The sequence below is a fragment of the Notolabrus celidotus genome, chromosome 20 (assembly GCF_009762535.1).
Source record: "Notolabrus celidotus isolate fNotCel1 chromosome 20, fNotCel1.pri, whole genome shotgun sequence".
NCBI classification, from domain to species: domain Eukaryota; kingdom Metazoa; phylum Chordata; class Actinopteri; order Labriformes; family Labridae; genus Notolabrus; species Notolabrus celidotus.
This window is the reverse complement of record NC_048291.1, coordinates 23,416,785-23,434,576: the sequence shown is the minus strand read 5'-3', so window position 1 is coordinate 23,434,576 and position 17,792 is coordinate 23,416,785. Positions and strand designations below refer to the sequence as shown.

The window sequence follows — 17,792 nt, the reverse complement described above, 5'->3', positions numbered from 1 at the left end:
ACAATGATTATATCTCTGTTAATAAAATCCGGACAGAGTAGGCCTAAGAATGGGATAGTTTCAAGGTCTTTATCTTCTTTATTATGGCTTATGACCAAAATAACTTGTTCATTCAAATAACAGGGGGAAGGAAAATGTTAAAATGATCCATTTATTTTTATTCTCATGACTAATAACTCTTCCCTTCCATTTAATCCTTTTAGAAATGACTCCCACATTTCCCACCAGCTAAGAGAGAGAATATGGAGTATTTGTGGGAGGAGGGGAGGTACAGCAGCAGCTCCTGCTGGGAATGACTCATAAAAATGGTTACCACAGTGAACAGACTGATGTTTCAAAAATACAACTCTTTGCACCATTACATTTTTTCATGAACAAACCTATACATGACTCAAGCTCTGATCTACAGTGTGTTCTAAAACTATTACTATTATCATCATTATTATTAGCATTATTGCACAAAATGTTCATCCCCTGTTGCAAAGTCATGATCTTTGATCGGCACAATGTTGCACATAGACACAACGGTCTGCGATACAGACACACATGCTGGATTAATACAACAGTGAAGTATCGTCATAAGATAAGCAAAAAGACTTCAACTAGCCATGAGCGTTGGTGGTTAAGAGTTGAAAGACCACATTTTAGTACCTCCACTGTATGACTGATTCATCTTTAGACACTTTGTCAGACTCTGACTTCTTCTGACTGGAGATTCACAGTTGAGCAGGTTTTGCTAACACACAGAACTGCAGCACTGACAGGTTTCCAAAACTAAAAATAATACTCTTAAAGTCCTCCTTTCATTATTTGCAATTTGCAGCTATATATAAGTAACATCTTCTCTATATTATGCAACAGCTTTGAGGTGACAATCACAGTATTGTATGGGCGCGGAAATGGCTGCTGGGATTCCAGTTTCCTCCCTCTGATCACATGGACATGTGTTCTGGGAGCACGTAGGAGATGTCGTCCCAGGGGTGACGATACAGACCCTGTTTAAGCCTCTTTTGGTCCAGGTAGTGTCCTGAGGAGATACCAGGAGGACAGATTGTCAAACAGGGTGGAAGTTCTTACAATCTAGCATAGACACGGTACTTACTGCAGACACATGTGAGCATTGTGTCTCTCCTTTCAAATGACTCACCGATAAATCCCATGCTTCGTCCCAGAACAAAGATGCCATTCAGTGCTCCGATTTCCACAAACTCATCTGCTTCATCCCTGTTGTGAGAATGATGTTGAAAATATAGTTATTTTAAAGATGGCTGCATACAGTGAAGGCAAAATGTTCTTTATTCTGTATAAATATTCAAACAAAGCAAGCAGATGCTTTTAAGCAGCTCACCTTGTGAAACCACCACAAGTCCTGAGCAAGTCCACGAATGCTACACCAATGAAGCCGTCTACGTTCAGGATCAAGTTGGGTTTCTAACACAAAGAAACACAAAGTAAAGGAGACTCATGTCTTGTTTCCTGGATGCTTTGGTAGAGTCTGTTATTGACAGCATAAAGACATAAATCTTACCTTGGACGTGGTGATCTTTTCTACATCGAGAGCGTAATCCAGCAGCTGAGAGGAGGGGAAGTGCTGCTTCACAAAATCTTTCAAGATCTGCACTCTCATGTCTGGATTGTTAATCTGAAAAAGCACAGATAATTTGCTTTAATCTTATGGATCTATATTGAATGTGCAGAATATCTCTTGTTACCTCTTTGATTTAAATCTATGTTTTTATAAAACAGCTTATCACTGACTCAAAGATCATTCAGCTGCTGTCCACACTGGCTTCATTCATAAGAAGAAACCACAGTACTCACAGACTTCACCCTGTGTCCGATACCCATGATCAGCTTGCCCTCTTTCTTCATCTTGTTGACAAACTCCATGGGCAACATGCCGCTGTCAAAAGCTTTGCTGAACTGCTTTGCTGCAGCATCAAGAGCACCTCCAAAGCGATCTCCCTAAAACAAAAAGATAAGAAAGATATATATGCTTATGGGGAAATTCTGCAGGTTTGTCATTTATGTTTGTGAATCACAGCTTTAAGATTCTCACAATGGTGAGAAGGCCGGAGGTAAGGCTGGAGATGAGATCTTTGCCAGCTCGGGCGCAGACAATGGTGTTGTGGGCACCAGAGACAGCGGGGCCGTGATCAGCAGTCACCATCAGGCACATCTCGATGAACTGACAGGCGTACCTCGGCAGCCTAAACACACGCACACACACAGCAGTAAAGAAGAATGGTGAAGATGCTCAAGAATTGCTCCAGAGTTAGTTCCTCACAGCTACAGGGTTAAGAGGCTGACCTCCTCTGGAACCACAGCAGCCCCAGGGTTCCTCCCAGGCCGATTTCTGACTTGAAGACCTCTGTGATTGGCATGCCTGCGTAGATGAGCTCTTGACCCCTCTCGTCACAGATACTCGTCATGAAGGAAGCAGGCTTACGGATCAGACCCAGCTCCTGCAGAGTAAACAGAGACACGCTTTTTTTAATGACAATTAAGATTTATTTAATGTTTTTTGTTTTTTTAAATGTAAGCTAGTGATCTGTTTTTTGTGTGCCCAAAGGCATACTCACTCGTGCCCAGGAGTAATCCATTGGCACAGTTGGAGGAGGCATCTCTTCAGCTGGCTGAATAATTCCTTTGGCTACAAGGTCGTCGTAAACAGATCTACATGGGTGGAAAAATTCAAAAACAACCATAAGATCAGCTGGCAAATCTCTATAGAGTAATACTTAAAAACAAATGATTGTAAAGAACAGACTTGATGATCTCTCCCAGCTCATCAAAGCTCTTGGGGACGTAGGCTCCGGCTTCTTTCAGAGCTTTGTTCTTAGCCACTGCTGTCTCAGAGGCCTGGTTGGCACAGGCGCCTGCGTGTCCGAACTGAACCTGAGGGTGAAACAAAAGGTGCAGCGTCGGTCAGATATGTCATTAAAATACGCAGCAGCCATAATGATGCCTTGAAGTTCTACGTTTGCCCTCTCACCTCTGAGGAGAACATGGTGGCACAGGTTCCAATACACCAGCACACCACTGGCTTTGTGATTCGGCCCTGTTTAATAGCCTGGCAGATCTTGTACTCCTCTGTGCCTCCAATCTGTATAAATCAGAGACAGATTCAGGATATAGGTTGTAGAAAAACAAAACTATAAAAGCATAAGGCGTCACTGTCTGTGTGGATTCACTCCTCACCTCTCCCAGCACAACAATCATCTTCACTCCGGGCGTATCTTGGTAGCGCAGCACGTGGTCAGTAAACACCGAGCCGGGGTATCTGAAGAAAACTTCAAAGTTACACACCAACACCAACTCAACCGCACATGCACACGCTGCAGATTACAGAATGTTTCATACCTGTCTCCACCAATGGCAACACCTTCAAAGACACCATCAGTGGTGCGTGAGATTATGTTGTTGAGTTCGTTGGACATGCCTCCTGAGCGGGAAACGTAGGCCACACTGCCCGGGCGGTAGAGCTTGGAGGCGAGGATGTTATCCAGCATGCCTCCTGTGTTCCCGATCTTGAAACAGCCGGGCTTGATTCCTCCAACCTGGACATATAAATCACACACATGGAGATTAGCTGCTTTGTTTAGACAAAAGAAAACAGAGTGAAATTCTGATAAATCTATAAAGAAGTGAAGCAGGACTAACGGTTGCTGGTCCAATGATTGTAATGCCCTTCTCATCTGCAGCTTTGATAATCTTCCTGGTGTGAGCCTCAGGGATTCCTTCAGCAATGATAGCAATGGCCCGAATCTGAAAGCAATTCCATGAAAAGGCTGAGTTTCAGAGCCATTTCATGATCTTTTTGGCTGTTAAGAGTTTTGCAGATGGTGCAGATGGTTCATTCATCTACCTGTGGGTACTGCATGGTCTCCATGGTGCTATCAAAAGCTGAGCGTAAGGAGGCGAAGCTGATCAGCACATCCACATCTGGGTGCTTCTTCATGGCATCACTCATGTTCTTATACACAGGGACGAGGATCTCTTTATGGCCCCAGTAGAACTTCTGTTTGTGGTCTCCACTGAAAGGCAGCCAGACAAAAACATTCATCACTCAGTGAACGGAGGTCTTTATTGAATTTAATCTACACTTTACATCCATTACACTGACAGCTGCTGAGCAAAGAGAACACATCTTACGTGAATGGGTAGACCATGGCTGCGACAGATGGCTCCTCTCTGGAGCACACATAGTCAAAGTCCATCATACCCTGCACTGCTCGAGTCTGCATACCCCACACTATGGACTTGGTGTGTTTGCTGAAGAGGGTACTTGCCTTGGCTGCAAGGAAATTAAAGCTGTTATAGGTAAATAAACTGAATACAAGGTCAGTTAAAGTGATTCTGTTTCAAACTCTTTCCAAACTTTTTAAATGTATATACAGGAATGACCAAATATCTGGTCTATGGTGCTTCAGAGGTGTGGGAGTGTAAATATTGCTGCATATTTTAAGAAATGTATTATTTTACTTAAAAAAGAAAAATATATTTTGATCTTCACTAAAGTTTTGAATCCATTATATGTCTGTTCCACACAGTGAAGTTAGTGGAAACTGATTTTAAAGAAACTCTGATGTTACTGTTGTATGGAACAAGTCGTCGCATGCAAAGATTTACCTGTGAGTAAGTTGCAGGGCACTCCTGCCATCTACAGGGGGAGCTATGCACCTGAACTCAGCCACTGTTGATCACAAGGCTTCTAACATCGCAGTACTCACAATGCAGTGGTCTGTGTGTGTGTGTGTGTGTGTGTGTGTGTGTGTGTGTGTGTGTGTGTGTGTGTGTGTGTGTGTGTGTGTGTGTGTGTGTGTGTGTGTGTGTGTGTGTGTGTGTGTGTGTGTATGTGTGTGTGTGTACGTGTGTGTTTGTGTGTCTGTGTGTGTCTGTGTGTCTGTCATTGTGTATCTGTGTGTCTGTGTGTGTCTGTGTGTGTCAGTGTGTGTGTTTGTGTCTTCTTACCCAAAGGGCCTCCTGTTTTGGCCTTCTTGGCAGGAGAGCTCTCAACATTGGGTCTGTTTTCAGAGAAAGAAGCAGTCCTGCTGGATGCTGGGGTCTGAAAAAAAAAAAAAGAAGTCATCCATTTTTTATTCTGTACTCTGCTGAGCACATTTTAAAAAAGAGTGTGTTTGATAATCAGGACAGCTCTGTTGACATCTGATCTACTTTAGCTGTAAAAACTGAGGAAACAGTGCTCTTTCTTCTTTCAGACAGAGGTGCTCAGTGGCCGGGAACCTGCGGGGTTATTTTTAAGACATAAGCTCACTGTCATCACAAAGCCTTTCTTGTGTAGCCAACAACTTTAAATTTCATGGCTACTTGAACTGAACTGTAGTACTTTGAGATTAAGAATTAAAACTTTCATTCAAAGCTTAAAAAGCTTAGAAATAAATCACAATTTCATAAAAATACATCATTTTTATTTGGGACTATTATTTTGTAACACTTGCTCTATTCGTACTGTGTTGCAGTATATTGCTAAAAGCAGTTTACATAATGTTCCCTTTATCTTGACATCTCTATCTCATATCCCTCACTGCATCTGAAGTTAATATGCAAATACATGGATGTTCGTATGGACACACATGTGCAGGCATGCACACGCACTTTCTTCAAAGCCCAGTCTTAATGGATGCCTCTGGGCAGTTACAGAGCATTTCTGACTTCAACCTCAAGACTTCTTGAGTAAGAGCACTCCACAATGCCTCTCAATGCTCTTTTATAAAGGAGCCTTTGGGCTTTTAATAATGGGCTATAACAAAGAGACACGACAGTTAGGACAGATACAAAGGCGATGGCATTTAAGTCATCTGCACCACACAATAGGTGAAGTTGATGATGTAATGTCACCGCACAGAGAACTGACACAATAACACGACAGCCAATTTGTCTCTGTTGGGTCAGAAGTGTCATACCGTTGAGCTTCCACTGGAGTTAAGGAGGAAGTTGGCAGTGTGGGCGGCAACAGGGGGCTGGTTGGGGATTGGTCGGTGGCCCAGTGCCATGCCAACAATTGCAGTCATGTGAGTCTCTGTGCCAAAGACGTGGATGGGGATCCCGGTGGTCTTTCCTGTGGAGAGCAGGCAGAGCTTAACTAAGTGTGACGTTTGAAAATCAGCAGGTGCTTGCAGAGAAAAATGGGCCTTCATTCTTAGTAGATGGGGGTATAAATCAGCATTAAGTAAGAACATACCAACTTCTCCCATCACTCTGAGACCTTCCTGGTAGTTTGGGCCTCCACGGCGGACGAATATGGTGACCTCATGCTCCTTTAGCGGGACCTGGTAGTCTCTGATAGCTCGCACAATCCCCTTAGAAAGATAAGAATGATTTCAGTCATTAGGCTACTCAATGTTTAGTTTGTGATATCAAAGATACTAAATCAACAAAAAACATGATCCTATACCTTGAATGTTGCTGCAACATTTGTGAAGTTTGCTATGCTTCCTCCAATGATCAAAACCTTTCCTGCAAAACGACACAATGGAAACATCTTGTTAGAAAGAAACACACATCTCTTAGTAAACACAAAAAGTGAGGGAGCTTTCCTACCATCAGGGTGCTTCTCTCTAGTCATCAGAGACAGGATGGTCTTAGCGTAGTCATAGGTCTGCTGTTCACTTGGTGCTCCTGAATACTCCCCATAGTTGGCCAACTCGTCGACACCGCCCAGGTCACAGATTGTGTCACTGGAAAAGTTTAACATCAGTCACCCACAGAGCAGAAAAGAACGTCAACACGAGTGAAGAGTCAGAAAATGAGATAATGCTCTTTTCCATCTGTTCTGATTATCCTGCACTGTAAACAGACAACTTCAGAGAGCACAGAGGAGGTAATTAGTCATGGATGAGAATTCTGTACGTCACGCTCTACACCTCAGCAGACGGAGGCTTAGGGGAGACATGCTCACTCCACCAGACTCTTACTAAGACAGCAACTTAGCAACATGATGCTGAGCAGACAGAGTCAGAGCTGCTGCACCATCAGTCTCACTACTGCAGCACTGGCACACTCCCCTAATGCTAAACCCACTTAAGGAGAGTGAAATTAATGTAACGTAGTTAAAGCCAGGTAAAGAGAAGATCTCAGTCCCGATGAGCAGCTGGTGTCCTATTTATTCAGGCTTTCTTATAGGCTGTGATTGTGTACCTGTACACAACTGAGGCTCCTCCTCCTGCCACCATGGTCCAGATCCGGCCTCTGGGGTTGAGCAGAGTCAGTTTGAGGCTGGCACCACTTTTTGCATCAAGGTCAGCAATATAAGCCTCCTGCAAAAGACAAAGTAAAAGTGAGGGGAAGATATTTGATTGCTACAGAGTGGAGTGGTGTGTATGTGTGTGTGTGTGTGTGTGTGTGTTTGTGTGTGATTGCAGCCATAACCAGAGAAGTACTTTCACAAGCATCTCTCAATTTGGCCTCATCCATAAGCCTGTGCTTGCATTGACGTTATAGTGCCATAAATTGGAAATATTGAACAAATATTGGTGGTGAAAAAAAAGGTGGTGTACGTGATGTGCATCAGTTGTTGTTTTTGACAGTCAGGCCCACAGCTGGTGGCTGAGAGTAAAAATACTCAATCAAAGACACCCGCTGTCCCTCATCCACACTCCAGACTCACAGCAGCCCAATTAGAGCAACCCTTCTGGTACACCGTCAGTCTGTCTGAAACGAGCTCCTGCATGAATCTGTCAACACCAGACTAAATGGCCAACAACACAAACACTCCAAAGCACAGTAAACATCATTATAATACAAGTCTAACAAATAAATAATGACTAAAATCACCACCACTACCTTAACTTACGGGTGCCTTACAGTCTCCAAGTCTTCCTAAATTAACCACAAATGAATTTCATGTGAGGAGTGCTACAAAGCAGAGATAGCAGAGTCTTCTTTCTCAATGTACTTCTACTCAACCCAACCAGGGAGCTTTTTTCGTCTTTCCAGAATAACAGCAATATTTGACGCTGATAGATTGAAATCTGATCCACTTCTAGACCTGTTTCTCTGCTCTTCTCTCACCTCAGGGTAGGCCTCTCTGCCGAAGGGTGGAGGGAACTCCACATCGCCCCACTTGGCTTTGCAGATGTAGTCAGCTGTGGCATCGATCTTGGCTGCCATGTCCAGCACATAAACTCCATCTTTAGTAACCACTGAGAGAGAAACAAGAGCAGTGAGACACCCAAACAAGGTTTACAGACACCCTCCTACTGAGAATCAACGTGTCAGCGAAGACCCAGAGGTTTAAAGAAGTCACAGAAGAACCATGTTCAGGAACAGGTGACCACAGCTGCCCTGCAGGAGGTGGAAGGAAAGTGAAGATGAGGAGAAGAGGGACATCAAAGCACAGAGAACTGGTCTCAGCAACCATGTTCTTTCCACAGGAACAGCTGCCAGAGGGCATGTGCTGGTGCCCAATTACTCCATTATAAACACAAGCTGCCTTCATCAAACAGCCAGAGCATGAATTATTGAGTTTTTTCCTCCCACGGTGTAAAAAATGGAGAAAAATCAACTTATGGGATGCAAGATGATGTTTTATTATGCACGGATGTTTTATTATTTCCAGTTTCCTTTTGATGTCTCCTTCCTTATTACATAATCCTATAACGTATTTATGAACCAGTGGTCGTATCAAGTTTACATGCAACCAGGATTCTTGTTTGGACATACCAGATCAGGGTTTCAGAGATTTAAGAGAAGAAAAACAAACAGGAAAACTTACCAACTGGGTTGATCTCCAGGTATGTGAAGAACAGGTCTTCATACAGGTTGACGAGTCCAACGATGAAGCTGGCCAGGACTCTGCAGGGAGAGAATCAGCAAATCAAACTCAGATTGGCTATAGATTTCTGTTCATTCTGTCGTATTTCAGAAGAAATAATTAGTAGATAGACAAAAAATAATCTGTAACAGTTATGATTATTGACTAACCACTGAGCCACTAGTGCTAAGAGCAGTTTGGTCTGCTTCATATCATTTTAAATTTAAATTTTGATCCTGAATGAGTAGGCTTTTTTTTAATTTGGAAGTTATATTATAGACACTTCATGATCTTTCCTTGTGCTAATACCTATTGATTAAAACAGCAGCCAAAAAAACACAGCTGTTATGATTTCCTCATAATTCAAACCTCAATAAATCACATGCTGCTTAGGTGAGGACTGCTAAGGATAAGCTGGACAGGAACCAGCCCACCTGTAATTTGCCTGCACAGAATAAAAATCTAATTAACGTCCTCCTTCACGTCAAAACAGAGCAGAGAGCTGCAGAGGTTTCCTGGAGGAGATGGGGGAGGCTGTGTTTTGTTTTCCTCTCCTGCCTGTCAGTTCTGCAGGCAGCTCAGAGCCTCTGTAGCCTCTGTAGCCACGTCAGCCCGTCGCCAGGTCTCTGCTGGGAATAAACTATGACCAAAACCCTCCAGTGAGTCATTCTTCCTGTGTCTACTTCTGACGGGAGGGCACGATAACAGGCCAGGGGGGTATCTTGTTTTGAATCTTGAGAGTGAGATGAGGGTGAGGAAAAGAGTGAAAGGGGTGAGGAGTGGAGCTTCTCCAATGTCAGCCAAGACAGGGAGTCTGGCTGGAGAGATGGATGGGGAGGGGTTGAAGGGGGTGAGCTGCTGTATCATACCCATCAAATAAATGGACATGCTGTGAATGTGGGTGGACTGTAGAATAGGCTCGGGGTGGAGGAGGTTAGAAAAAAGGCGAAGCAGTGGAGGGAGTTTGTCATTTGTGTAATGGAAACCCTCCACCCTCCTCCTCCTGTTGCTGCTGCTCCCCCCACATTTACTGCCTCTATCAAAGTGACTTCATTTGTGCTACAATTTTATTCCCTCCTTCAGCCAAGATTTTTATTACAGAATGGATTTTATCACAAACCCTTTTTCTGTCTTTTTGTAATACTTTAGTTTAACTAGTTAGTTTAATTAGGTTTAACTTCCCAGCCTGAGGTTAAAGATGAAATTTTCACCACTTTGTCTAATAAACTTACGATTTCTTGTCGTTGGAGACATGAGTCAGCAGTTCTTTCTTCACAGAGTCTTCGGTGATTTTTTCATCCACCCCAATTAGCAACTTCTTTGCCTTAGCATCCACATCTCCCACATCCACCCCACCTTCATGGTGGAACAGCACATAGTCGCCCTCTCGGGTGGCGTAGATGCACACATAGAACTCCTCCTCCTAAACAATGGACCGAGACAAGGACTTAATCAATAGAAGTTTAATAACCAGACATCCTGTATGATCACTAGTTATGCTTTGTATTAGTGAAAACTGCAGGATGAGCTGGACATTTAATAGTTAATATTATGGGAGCACTTTACCTGCTTGTGGGGAACAAATGGCTCAATGAGGAAGTTCTTTAGGATGCCCTTGGCTTTTCCAACCTGAGGATGATCAAGAAAATACTTCTCTTAAGATAAGGATATAAAAACACACACAAAACAATGTATTAGATGATTTCAATCTTCTTAAAATGGTGAAAAGAAGTAAAGAAGATATTCATTTAAATTATACTTCATAAAAATAACACAAGAAGACCTCTTGGTGAAGTGAAGTGCCATTTCAAAACCAAAAAGGAAAAGGGTTGAGTGGAGAACAAAAGAAAATGTCACCATGTATTACTCCAGGCAAAGCCCCCGCACAGCCACAGCTCATTTAGAGAGGCTGTCATTGTTCCTCTGTTAAAGGCCAACAGGCTCAGAGTAACCAGGGACTGGCTGAGAGCAGCCAGCCAGAGAGAAACACAGAAGCAAAGAGGGAGAGACGGAGGTGCCATTTTATACAAGTGCAAAAACAAAAGGCGAGAATAAATGTCTATCACAATACCACAAGAGGCTCAGGCAGAATGAGACAAATGAACCGACACTTCAGTTACTGCCTCAACAGGAAAGACACTAATGTTGTGAATGCAATTTGTACGCAAGTGATTTAATTTAACCACTTAAGGTAACATAATAACTGAATTTGAGTTACTCATGTAATTAAGTGGAGCACAACAAGCTTCTGCAGCCCAGAAAAGCACAGAGTAGGTTGTGAGAAACAAAAGGGAAGGAAGTTAAAGGATGTGTTAAACGTTCAAGTTATTAATGGCCACTGGTTTTAACACAACTTGTTCCTCTCAAAGTACCACTCTGATGCCTTTGGTAATTACTGCCTGTACAGTTTGCTTTTAACAAGCTGGTGAGTTTATCCAGTTAGACAGGTCACTTTTTCACTACTATGTTAAAACCTTCTTAACTATTACAAGACCAAGGTTGTACTCAAGTTTAAACACGTTTCATATCTTCCTACACAATGCAAATTTTAGGATGCCAGAGTTAAAGAAAAAATGACTCAGCTATCAACCATGCTAACTAGCTAGCATCTAAGTGATGCTATATTTGGCAATCAATTGCTTTAAGCATTTCTTATTGCTGATGTTAGCACATTGGCAACATCTCCAACAGGTTGACTGATTTACTTTAGTCTTAGTTAAGTGTGAGAGCATGTTTACAATCACCAGTTAGCTGTAATCATCAGAAACCAAAGTACAGCGCCAATTAGCCACAAGTACAGCTAGCTAAAACAACGTTAGCAGACTAGCAGTATGCTAATGACACAGTTTTTAACTACAACTACACTCACCATCACCACTAATATATTCATAATTAACCATTATATCATAACAAGAGTGTTATATTGAGTAAATGACCCATCCTGAATTAATATATTCAATATTTAAAGTTTAAAATACATTTAGGGTTGCCAACTGTCCCGTATTAGCCGGGACATCCCTTATATTGGGCTAAATTGGTTTGTTTGATACAGGACCTCAATTGTCCCGTATATTGACTATTAACTCTTGTCAATACAGCAGACTGCACTCTACAGATCCTACATCAGATAAATGGCAGTGGCAGATCATGTGCCAATCACACAGCCTGTCATCCAATCACAGATGATTTTCTCTCTGATGGCAATTAAATGGTCAGACTCAAGAAACAGATGCAGCACAGAGCTGATCAAAAATGAACTTCAAATATTTATAAACTGTGACTTGTCATGTAAGGACTTCTCTCTGACTGTGTAAAAGAACAAAAGACTGCTTGAGTCAGTCAAGAGCAGCAAAAAGTATCCATGGAAAAAGTAAATTTGGTGAGTTTTACTCCTCTTTTGCATTACATTTTTCTTCTGCCTGTTTTTTGATGTAAAGAGCCACATTGGGGTTTCTTTGAGGTTCATTCATATGAGGTTACATAATGATACAGTAAGGATTAAAGGGAATATACACACACTTTCTGCATTTCCAGGTGAATCAGAATATGAATATACGCTGAGTTCACACATCATGCTCACACCACCATGGCACCTGTCCCTTATTTAGTAGTGAGAAAGTTGGCAACCCTAATGGTTACATATCTGTATGATAACATTCACTCTAATTAATAACTAATATTTTTTCAAAGATAGTTAAAAAAAAGCTGAAACGCTGCCCTAACCTGTTCATGTATCACAACTGTGGCTTCATTTATTCTTATTAACCTCCTCTGACAGTTGCAGACGGTTTCATCTCATCTGTAAAAGACATACATCTACACAATTCAAGTGCTGCGACACACACTAACACTCTTCTTCAGTGCTTTATGAACCATCCTACTCTCTCTCCATAACTGGGTATTTGGTTTATGAGGCAAAGCAACGTCTCAGTGGCACAGTGATGGATCTTCATGCTGACTCCATTGATAGACTGGCTGTTTATTCTCGAGCAGCGAGCGCTACAGCTGACTGGACTGATTTACCACCAGTGCACTAACACTGAACGCCTCAGCAGTCTGTTTAGGCAAACATACATCAGACAAGAGACACACAAACCAAATGCATCAGTGAAAAATAGAGCAAGAGGTTGAAGGAAAGGGCAACAGGAGGAGTCTCTGAATTAAGCTCTGGGATAATATTGATTAAAGGAGTGTTCTGCAAAATGTGCACTCTTAAACTGAAGGGTGGGTGATGGTAATTGGTTGAAAAACAGCAGAGAAGGAGAGGGGGGATGACGTACTGTCGTCTCTTTCATGAGGCGGGACTTGAGCCACTCTCTGACGCCATTCAGATCCATGTTGACGCCCACCAGGCCCAGCTTCCCTCGCCTCTTGATAAGTTGATCTGGCTTCACCACGAGCCTCTGGAGGGGGAAGATAAAAATGTATGTAAGAACAACTCGTTTACGCAGAGCTTTATATATCATGAATCAAACTGATTCTCCTTTTTAAATATCGCTGCAGGGTCTGTGGTGCAGTCTCTGTTACATTTTTTAAGAATATTGATTACCTGCAATACCACCAGTAATATTTGAATACAGCAGATGTGAGACAATAAATTGTCCAAGGTTTCTCATCTGTTGCATTCTGATAGTGACGATATTTTTTTATGGTATTTACTTCATGCAACAAGCTGTCAGAATGGGACATCTTACAGATATGAAGTGATGTTTGTTGTGTCCAAATGAAAATCTAAAATTCCTGAGTGACATTTATCTCCAAAGCTAAAAATAAACAACATAAAGACAGATTCTTAAAACACATTCTGATACAAAAGCTAGATCACCTCCAATCCCCCCCAGACAGAGCCTGCTCCTTCTTTCTCTTGCACCATAGATAAAGAGAATCACTTATGACAGTGGAGCCATTAGAATCTGGGTGCTCGCCAGTGAGCAAAGTAAGAGAGGGTGGAGGGTGAAAGTTAATGCAATTTCCTAATCAATTCTACCGTAGCGCAAATCTCCATGTATCTGCCCTCCACATCCTCCATTTACCTTCCAGATTAAAAGCTTCAGATGAGACGGAGACACAGGGGGAATGACATTTCATCCTGCAAGATGAGTCACAGTCTAATTCATTTAACTTCTATTTATGCTCATCTATCTGCTACTGCTGCATTTCGGAGGGCTGATCTGTAAGCATGGCGCTAAGACTTGGAGGCTGATGTTCACCTGGGGAACAATAGGACCAAAATGTCTACGTTAGCTGAACTCTGACCTCCCTACCTAACAAGAATCAAAGTGTATAAAGCATCCTTCTTCTACATCTTGTGCCTTTTCACCAAGTGTGTGAAAGAGCTGCAGGATCACTTTGCTTTCTTGACACCAGCTAACAGGCGCCAGGAGACCACTCTGCACCCAGACAAAGTAATTGTCTCATTACAGAGGAGAGCATTGGACAGAAGCTTAAGGGACAATCTGTTTCAGGCATTTATGGGCTATAAATTTGTGCTGCAATAACTAACTGTCCATTCAGCTTGGCAATATCTTACTTCTTTATCCGCATTTAATATTACATTTTTGTCACACCGGTTCTTCTACCTTACCTCTGTGAGCAGCCATGGGTGCTCTACTGTCAGCCGATTAAAGTCGGTCTCAGGAGTCACGTTGGCGTATCGGAATCTGTTCTGCACGGCAGCAGAGGTGCAGATGTGTTTGTACAGGAACTCCTTTCCCGTCTGCTCAGAGATGGCTTTGGCCGACATGACGGCGTAGACTGGACTGGTCTGGGTGAAAGAGAGAGAGAGAGAGAGAGGGGGGGGGGGAGATTGGGAGAGTTACAGAGAGGTTGAGAGTGGACAGAAAAATGAGGAGAGATGGATGAATAGATGAAAGCAGACATGCACAGTGGGTTTAATTGATAACATCCTTTTATGGTTTTCTAAATTTATGCAAAAAAATCTCAGTGTGTTGTTGTCAGAACAATCAAGAAATGGTCTGGTGAACAAGCAAAGGAAAGACAGCTTTGTGGTCTGTGGTTTCCATAAATTATACAAAAAAACGGATTAAAAAAACTGCACAAACTAATGCAATTAACTGCAGAGATGGAAAAGAAGCACTGCAGTTAATATGCAATGGGGCAGCACATTTTATTACGACAAAATCTAATTATGCAAAAAATGAATGCAAAAAAATGAGACTGTTTTTCCCCTAAAGGTAAATAGTGTTACAAACAAGCATTACATTAAGGATTGTTGTGCAGCAGTGAAACCCTGGCCTACAAATCCTTTCCAGATGTCAGAGAAAATATTTGTTCGGTACAGACCCCAACTATGGAAACAATTGATTAACTATCCATAGACATAAATTATGTCTTAATGATAGGAAACTTAGCTTTGTAATGCAATTTTAAAAAAGAGTAAATAAAGGGTATGGATGCGTGTCTATCCAGGGCTCGAGTGCCCAGTGAATGTTACATCATCACAACACTGATTTTATTTTCCAGTCAAAAAGAGTGTAGTGCAAAAATGTTCATTCCCTTTGTCACTGTCACACCTGTCAAACTATTGCAGTGTGATTTATCCATAATTTACAGGTCTTGCAAAATATCAGATTTTCTTCTTCTGCACTGTCAGATTTTTAATTATTTGTCTCATGCTAAACCTACAAAGACAGAGTCTGTAATGCTAAATCCAACATGATTAACCTCTGTCTGTCTGACCTGCACACTAATGAGGTAATTGGCACTTGTTTCCCACTCAGACAATCAGATTTGAAGTGACAGCAAAGTGTATGGAGTGTAGGAAGTGGAGCCCCTGCAGGGAAAAAGTCTACACGATATCTCTATTGATTTGATGTGATCGGGTTAATTGTTAAATTTCAAAGTAGCATAGAGACAGGAGGTTTAAAGGCTCAGGATCCTTTCCGTGACAGAATGTGACGGAAGTAAAGAAAGAAAATACGCCAGCATCAATAAATTTTACAGCAGAAGGGATGAAGTGTGACCTTTATACTTAGGCTATGAGATTCACTAAAGGAGGTCAACTACAACGAGACCAGGAAATGCAGCCCACAATAAAACATCAGGGTATTTCTAAACACTGGGATAAAAAATGTTTCCCTTTAAACATGCATCAGCATATTGCAGTATCTTTAAAAAACAGTGCAAAGATACATTTAAAACAAACACTCATGTAAACAAACAGTCATAAACCAATAAAACATAATGTGATAAGAGCTGCTAATTCATTTTCTGCCTTTTATTGCACTGAGGTTTATTATCTTAGATTAACATACAGTAACCACAAGTTGAAATTCCAAGATCAGGAAAGCACAAAATAATGAGCATAATGAGCCTAATCTACATTTCTCTCTTAGTCTCTGATCTAAAGTTATGCAGCAAATCTTGCAGAAACACGGCTTTTGATCGCACACAGATGTTTCAGATTTAACCCAACTAATTAGTTGGATCTGTACTGTTGTATTTGTTCTCATTTTATGATGCGTCACACTGACTGAAGGTAACAGGTGTGGTTTAAAAGTCCAACAGATGACGGATTCTTAGAGCCAACATTAATCACGAATCAATACTGTGAGACGTAACTTATAGAGGCTATTAAACACAAAGTCCTTCCCTGCCTGTCATCTCTCCTGTGTCAAATCCCAGCACAGTGTGTCATGTAACCTTGCAGGGATGGTGTACCCGCTCTGTGTGTCCCTTCTATGTGCTTCATTAAGCTAAAAGCCCTGGCATTGTCTCAAACAGGAATCTCCGCTGTCCACTGCAGCCTGGGCAGCTATTTCTTAAATGGATTAATGGGTCTGTCATGGATCTTTCTAACTATTGATCATCCATGTCCCTGAGTCACTACAGTGCTGGTTCCAGGCCAGGACAAGCTGATTCAGGCACCATATATCATCCACTCTCCTGTCAGAGGTATTAAATATAATTGATTTACTCTAGCAATAACACTGGTTCAGAGGAGGCATAATAACATCTCAAAGCAGGAGGGTGATGGATGGAGGAGGTGCAGATCCAATCAGCAGACTCCATCCTATAATTAGGCTTAAGTCATCCAACAACCCTAAAAGTTGAAAATGTATATTCACTGTTACTTTATCCAGTTTGATCTACTAAACCTGCCTGTGTGGAGGTGTTCAGTCACAGATAAGGATTCAGCCCTCAGTTTCATTCATTCATAAACCGGTCAGACGGCACCGTCACAGCAGTGTCACTCTTTCCACATGACCACTCAACAAATGAACTCAGACTTTACAGAATGCATGATGCTGAAATGCAGTTTAAATTAGTTTTTAAGAAGTAAAGAAGTTCAACTTATTTTTTGATGCTTTGGTTTGAAAGAATTACACAGAGAGACGCACAAAGAGGAGGATTTAAAAGAAGTACACGCTTGTTTTAAAATGATGATATGTAATTTACCTGATTTAAGGTTTGTTTTCCTTCTTTGGACGGCTCTAGGAATGTGTGATGGGTTGATGTGTGTTTTTTCTCGGCAGTGCTGCTTCACTCTCGCCGTCCGTGCTGGCCAGAGGTGCCGAAGTGGAGAAGAGCGCTTCCTGTGAGTTTTGTGTCCATCGCCCATCTGCCGATAGGCTAGGCTGATGTTTCCTGGCTTCTGATTGGCTCATTCTACACCATGCTCTATTGACGCCTTCAGGGTCATACAGGAATTGTCGTAATCACAAAGTTGAACAAACAGAGGTAAATATCGGTCAGAGACATTGGGAATGTGGGAATTTTTATATTATTTTAGATACTGTATCATGCATATGCGAAATATATATATTTGCATTCACTAGGAGCAGTTTTTTTTGCTTCTGTTACAGGTAATTCACAAAAAATAATGTACAAAAACAGGACATAAGTGGACAAGATTCAAGATAATTCTCTTTGTTAACAGTATAAATAGTTTGGTTTATATCAACCATGGCTAAATGTTGCTTACACACTAATGCATGTTCTAAAGTAATGTAGAAACTACCTCTGCTACTCACCACTGCACTATTATCATATTGTT

General features: G+C 41.8%; 1 protein-coding gene across 2 annotated transcripts; it reads right to left on the bottom strand.

The window, feature by feature from the left end:
• Positions 1 to 133: 133 nt before the first annotated feature.
• Positions 134 to 17,426, bottom strand: aclya (ATP citrate lyase a). Of its 2 annotated transcripts, none has more exons than XM_034711566.1 (28): positions 17,195 to 17,426; positions 14,361 to 14,540; positions 13,057 to 13,179; positions 10,343 to 10,405; positions 10,009 to 10,199; positions 8,738 to 8,817; positions 8,035 to 8,165; positions 7,162 to 7,280; positions 6,565 to 6,701; positions 6,419 to 6,480; positions 6,206 to 6,323; positions 5,928 to 6,082; positions 4,975 to 5,068; positions 4,156 to 4,297; positions 3,869 to 4,037; positions 3,664 to 3,768; positions 3,364 to 3,560; positions 3,202 to 3,283; positions 2,996 to 3,106; positions 2,771 to 2,898; positions 2,583 to 2,676; positions 2,311 to 2,465; positions 2,060 to 2,210; positions 1,822 to 1,965; positions 1,529 to 1,642; positions 1,349 to 1,431; positions 1,148 to 1,224; positions 134 to 1,027 (listed from the first exon to the last, which is right to left on the bottom strand). In XM_034711566.1, exons 2-28 carry the CDS (start codon positions 14,517 to 14,519, stop codon positions 933 to 935), a joined length of 3,279 nt encoding a protein of 1,092 aa, XP_034567457.1. In that variant the 5' UTR covers positions 14,520 to 14,540; positions 17,195 to 17,426; the 3' UTR covers positions 134 to 932. The 2 variants fall into 2 exon arrangements, with proteins under 2 accessions (XP_034567457.1, XP_034567458.1); XM_034711567.1 differs by having other exon boundaries at positions 14,361 to 14,535; positions 17,195 to 17,336.
• Between the last annotated feature and the right edge of the window lie 366 nt (positions 17,427 to 17,792).

Bases quoted from the DNA above. Each gene is read 5' to 3' on its own strand.
- aclya (XM_034711566.1), bottom strand. From the start codon at position 14,519: ATGTCGGCCAAAGCCATCTCTGAGCAGACGGGAAAGGAGTTCCTGTAC. The intron at 4,298-4,974 runs GTAAGAAGACAC...ATTTCCTTGCAG, and splicing joins CAAAACAGGAGGCCCTTTGG to CCAAGGCAAGTACCCTCTTC. The intron at 3,561-3,663 runs GTTAGTCCTGCT...TTATATGTCCAG, and splicing joins CAATCATTGGACCAGCAACC to GTTGGAGGAATCAAGCCCGG.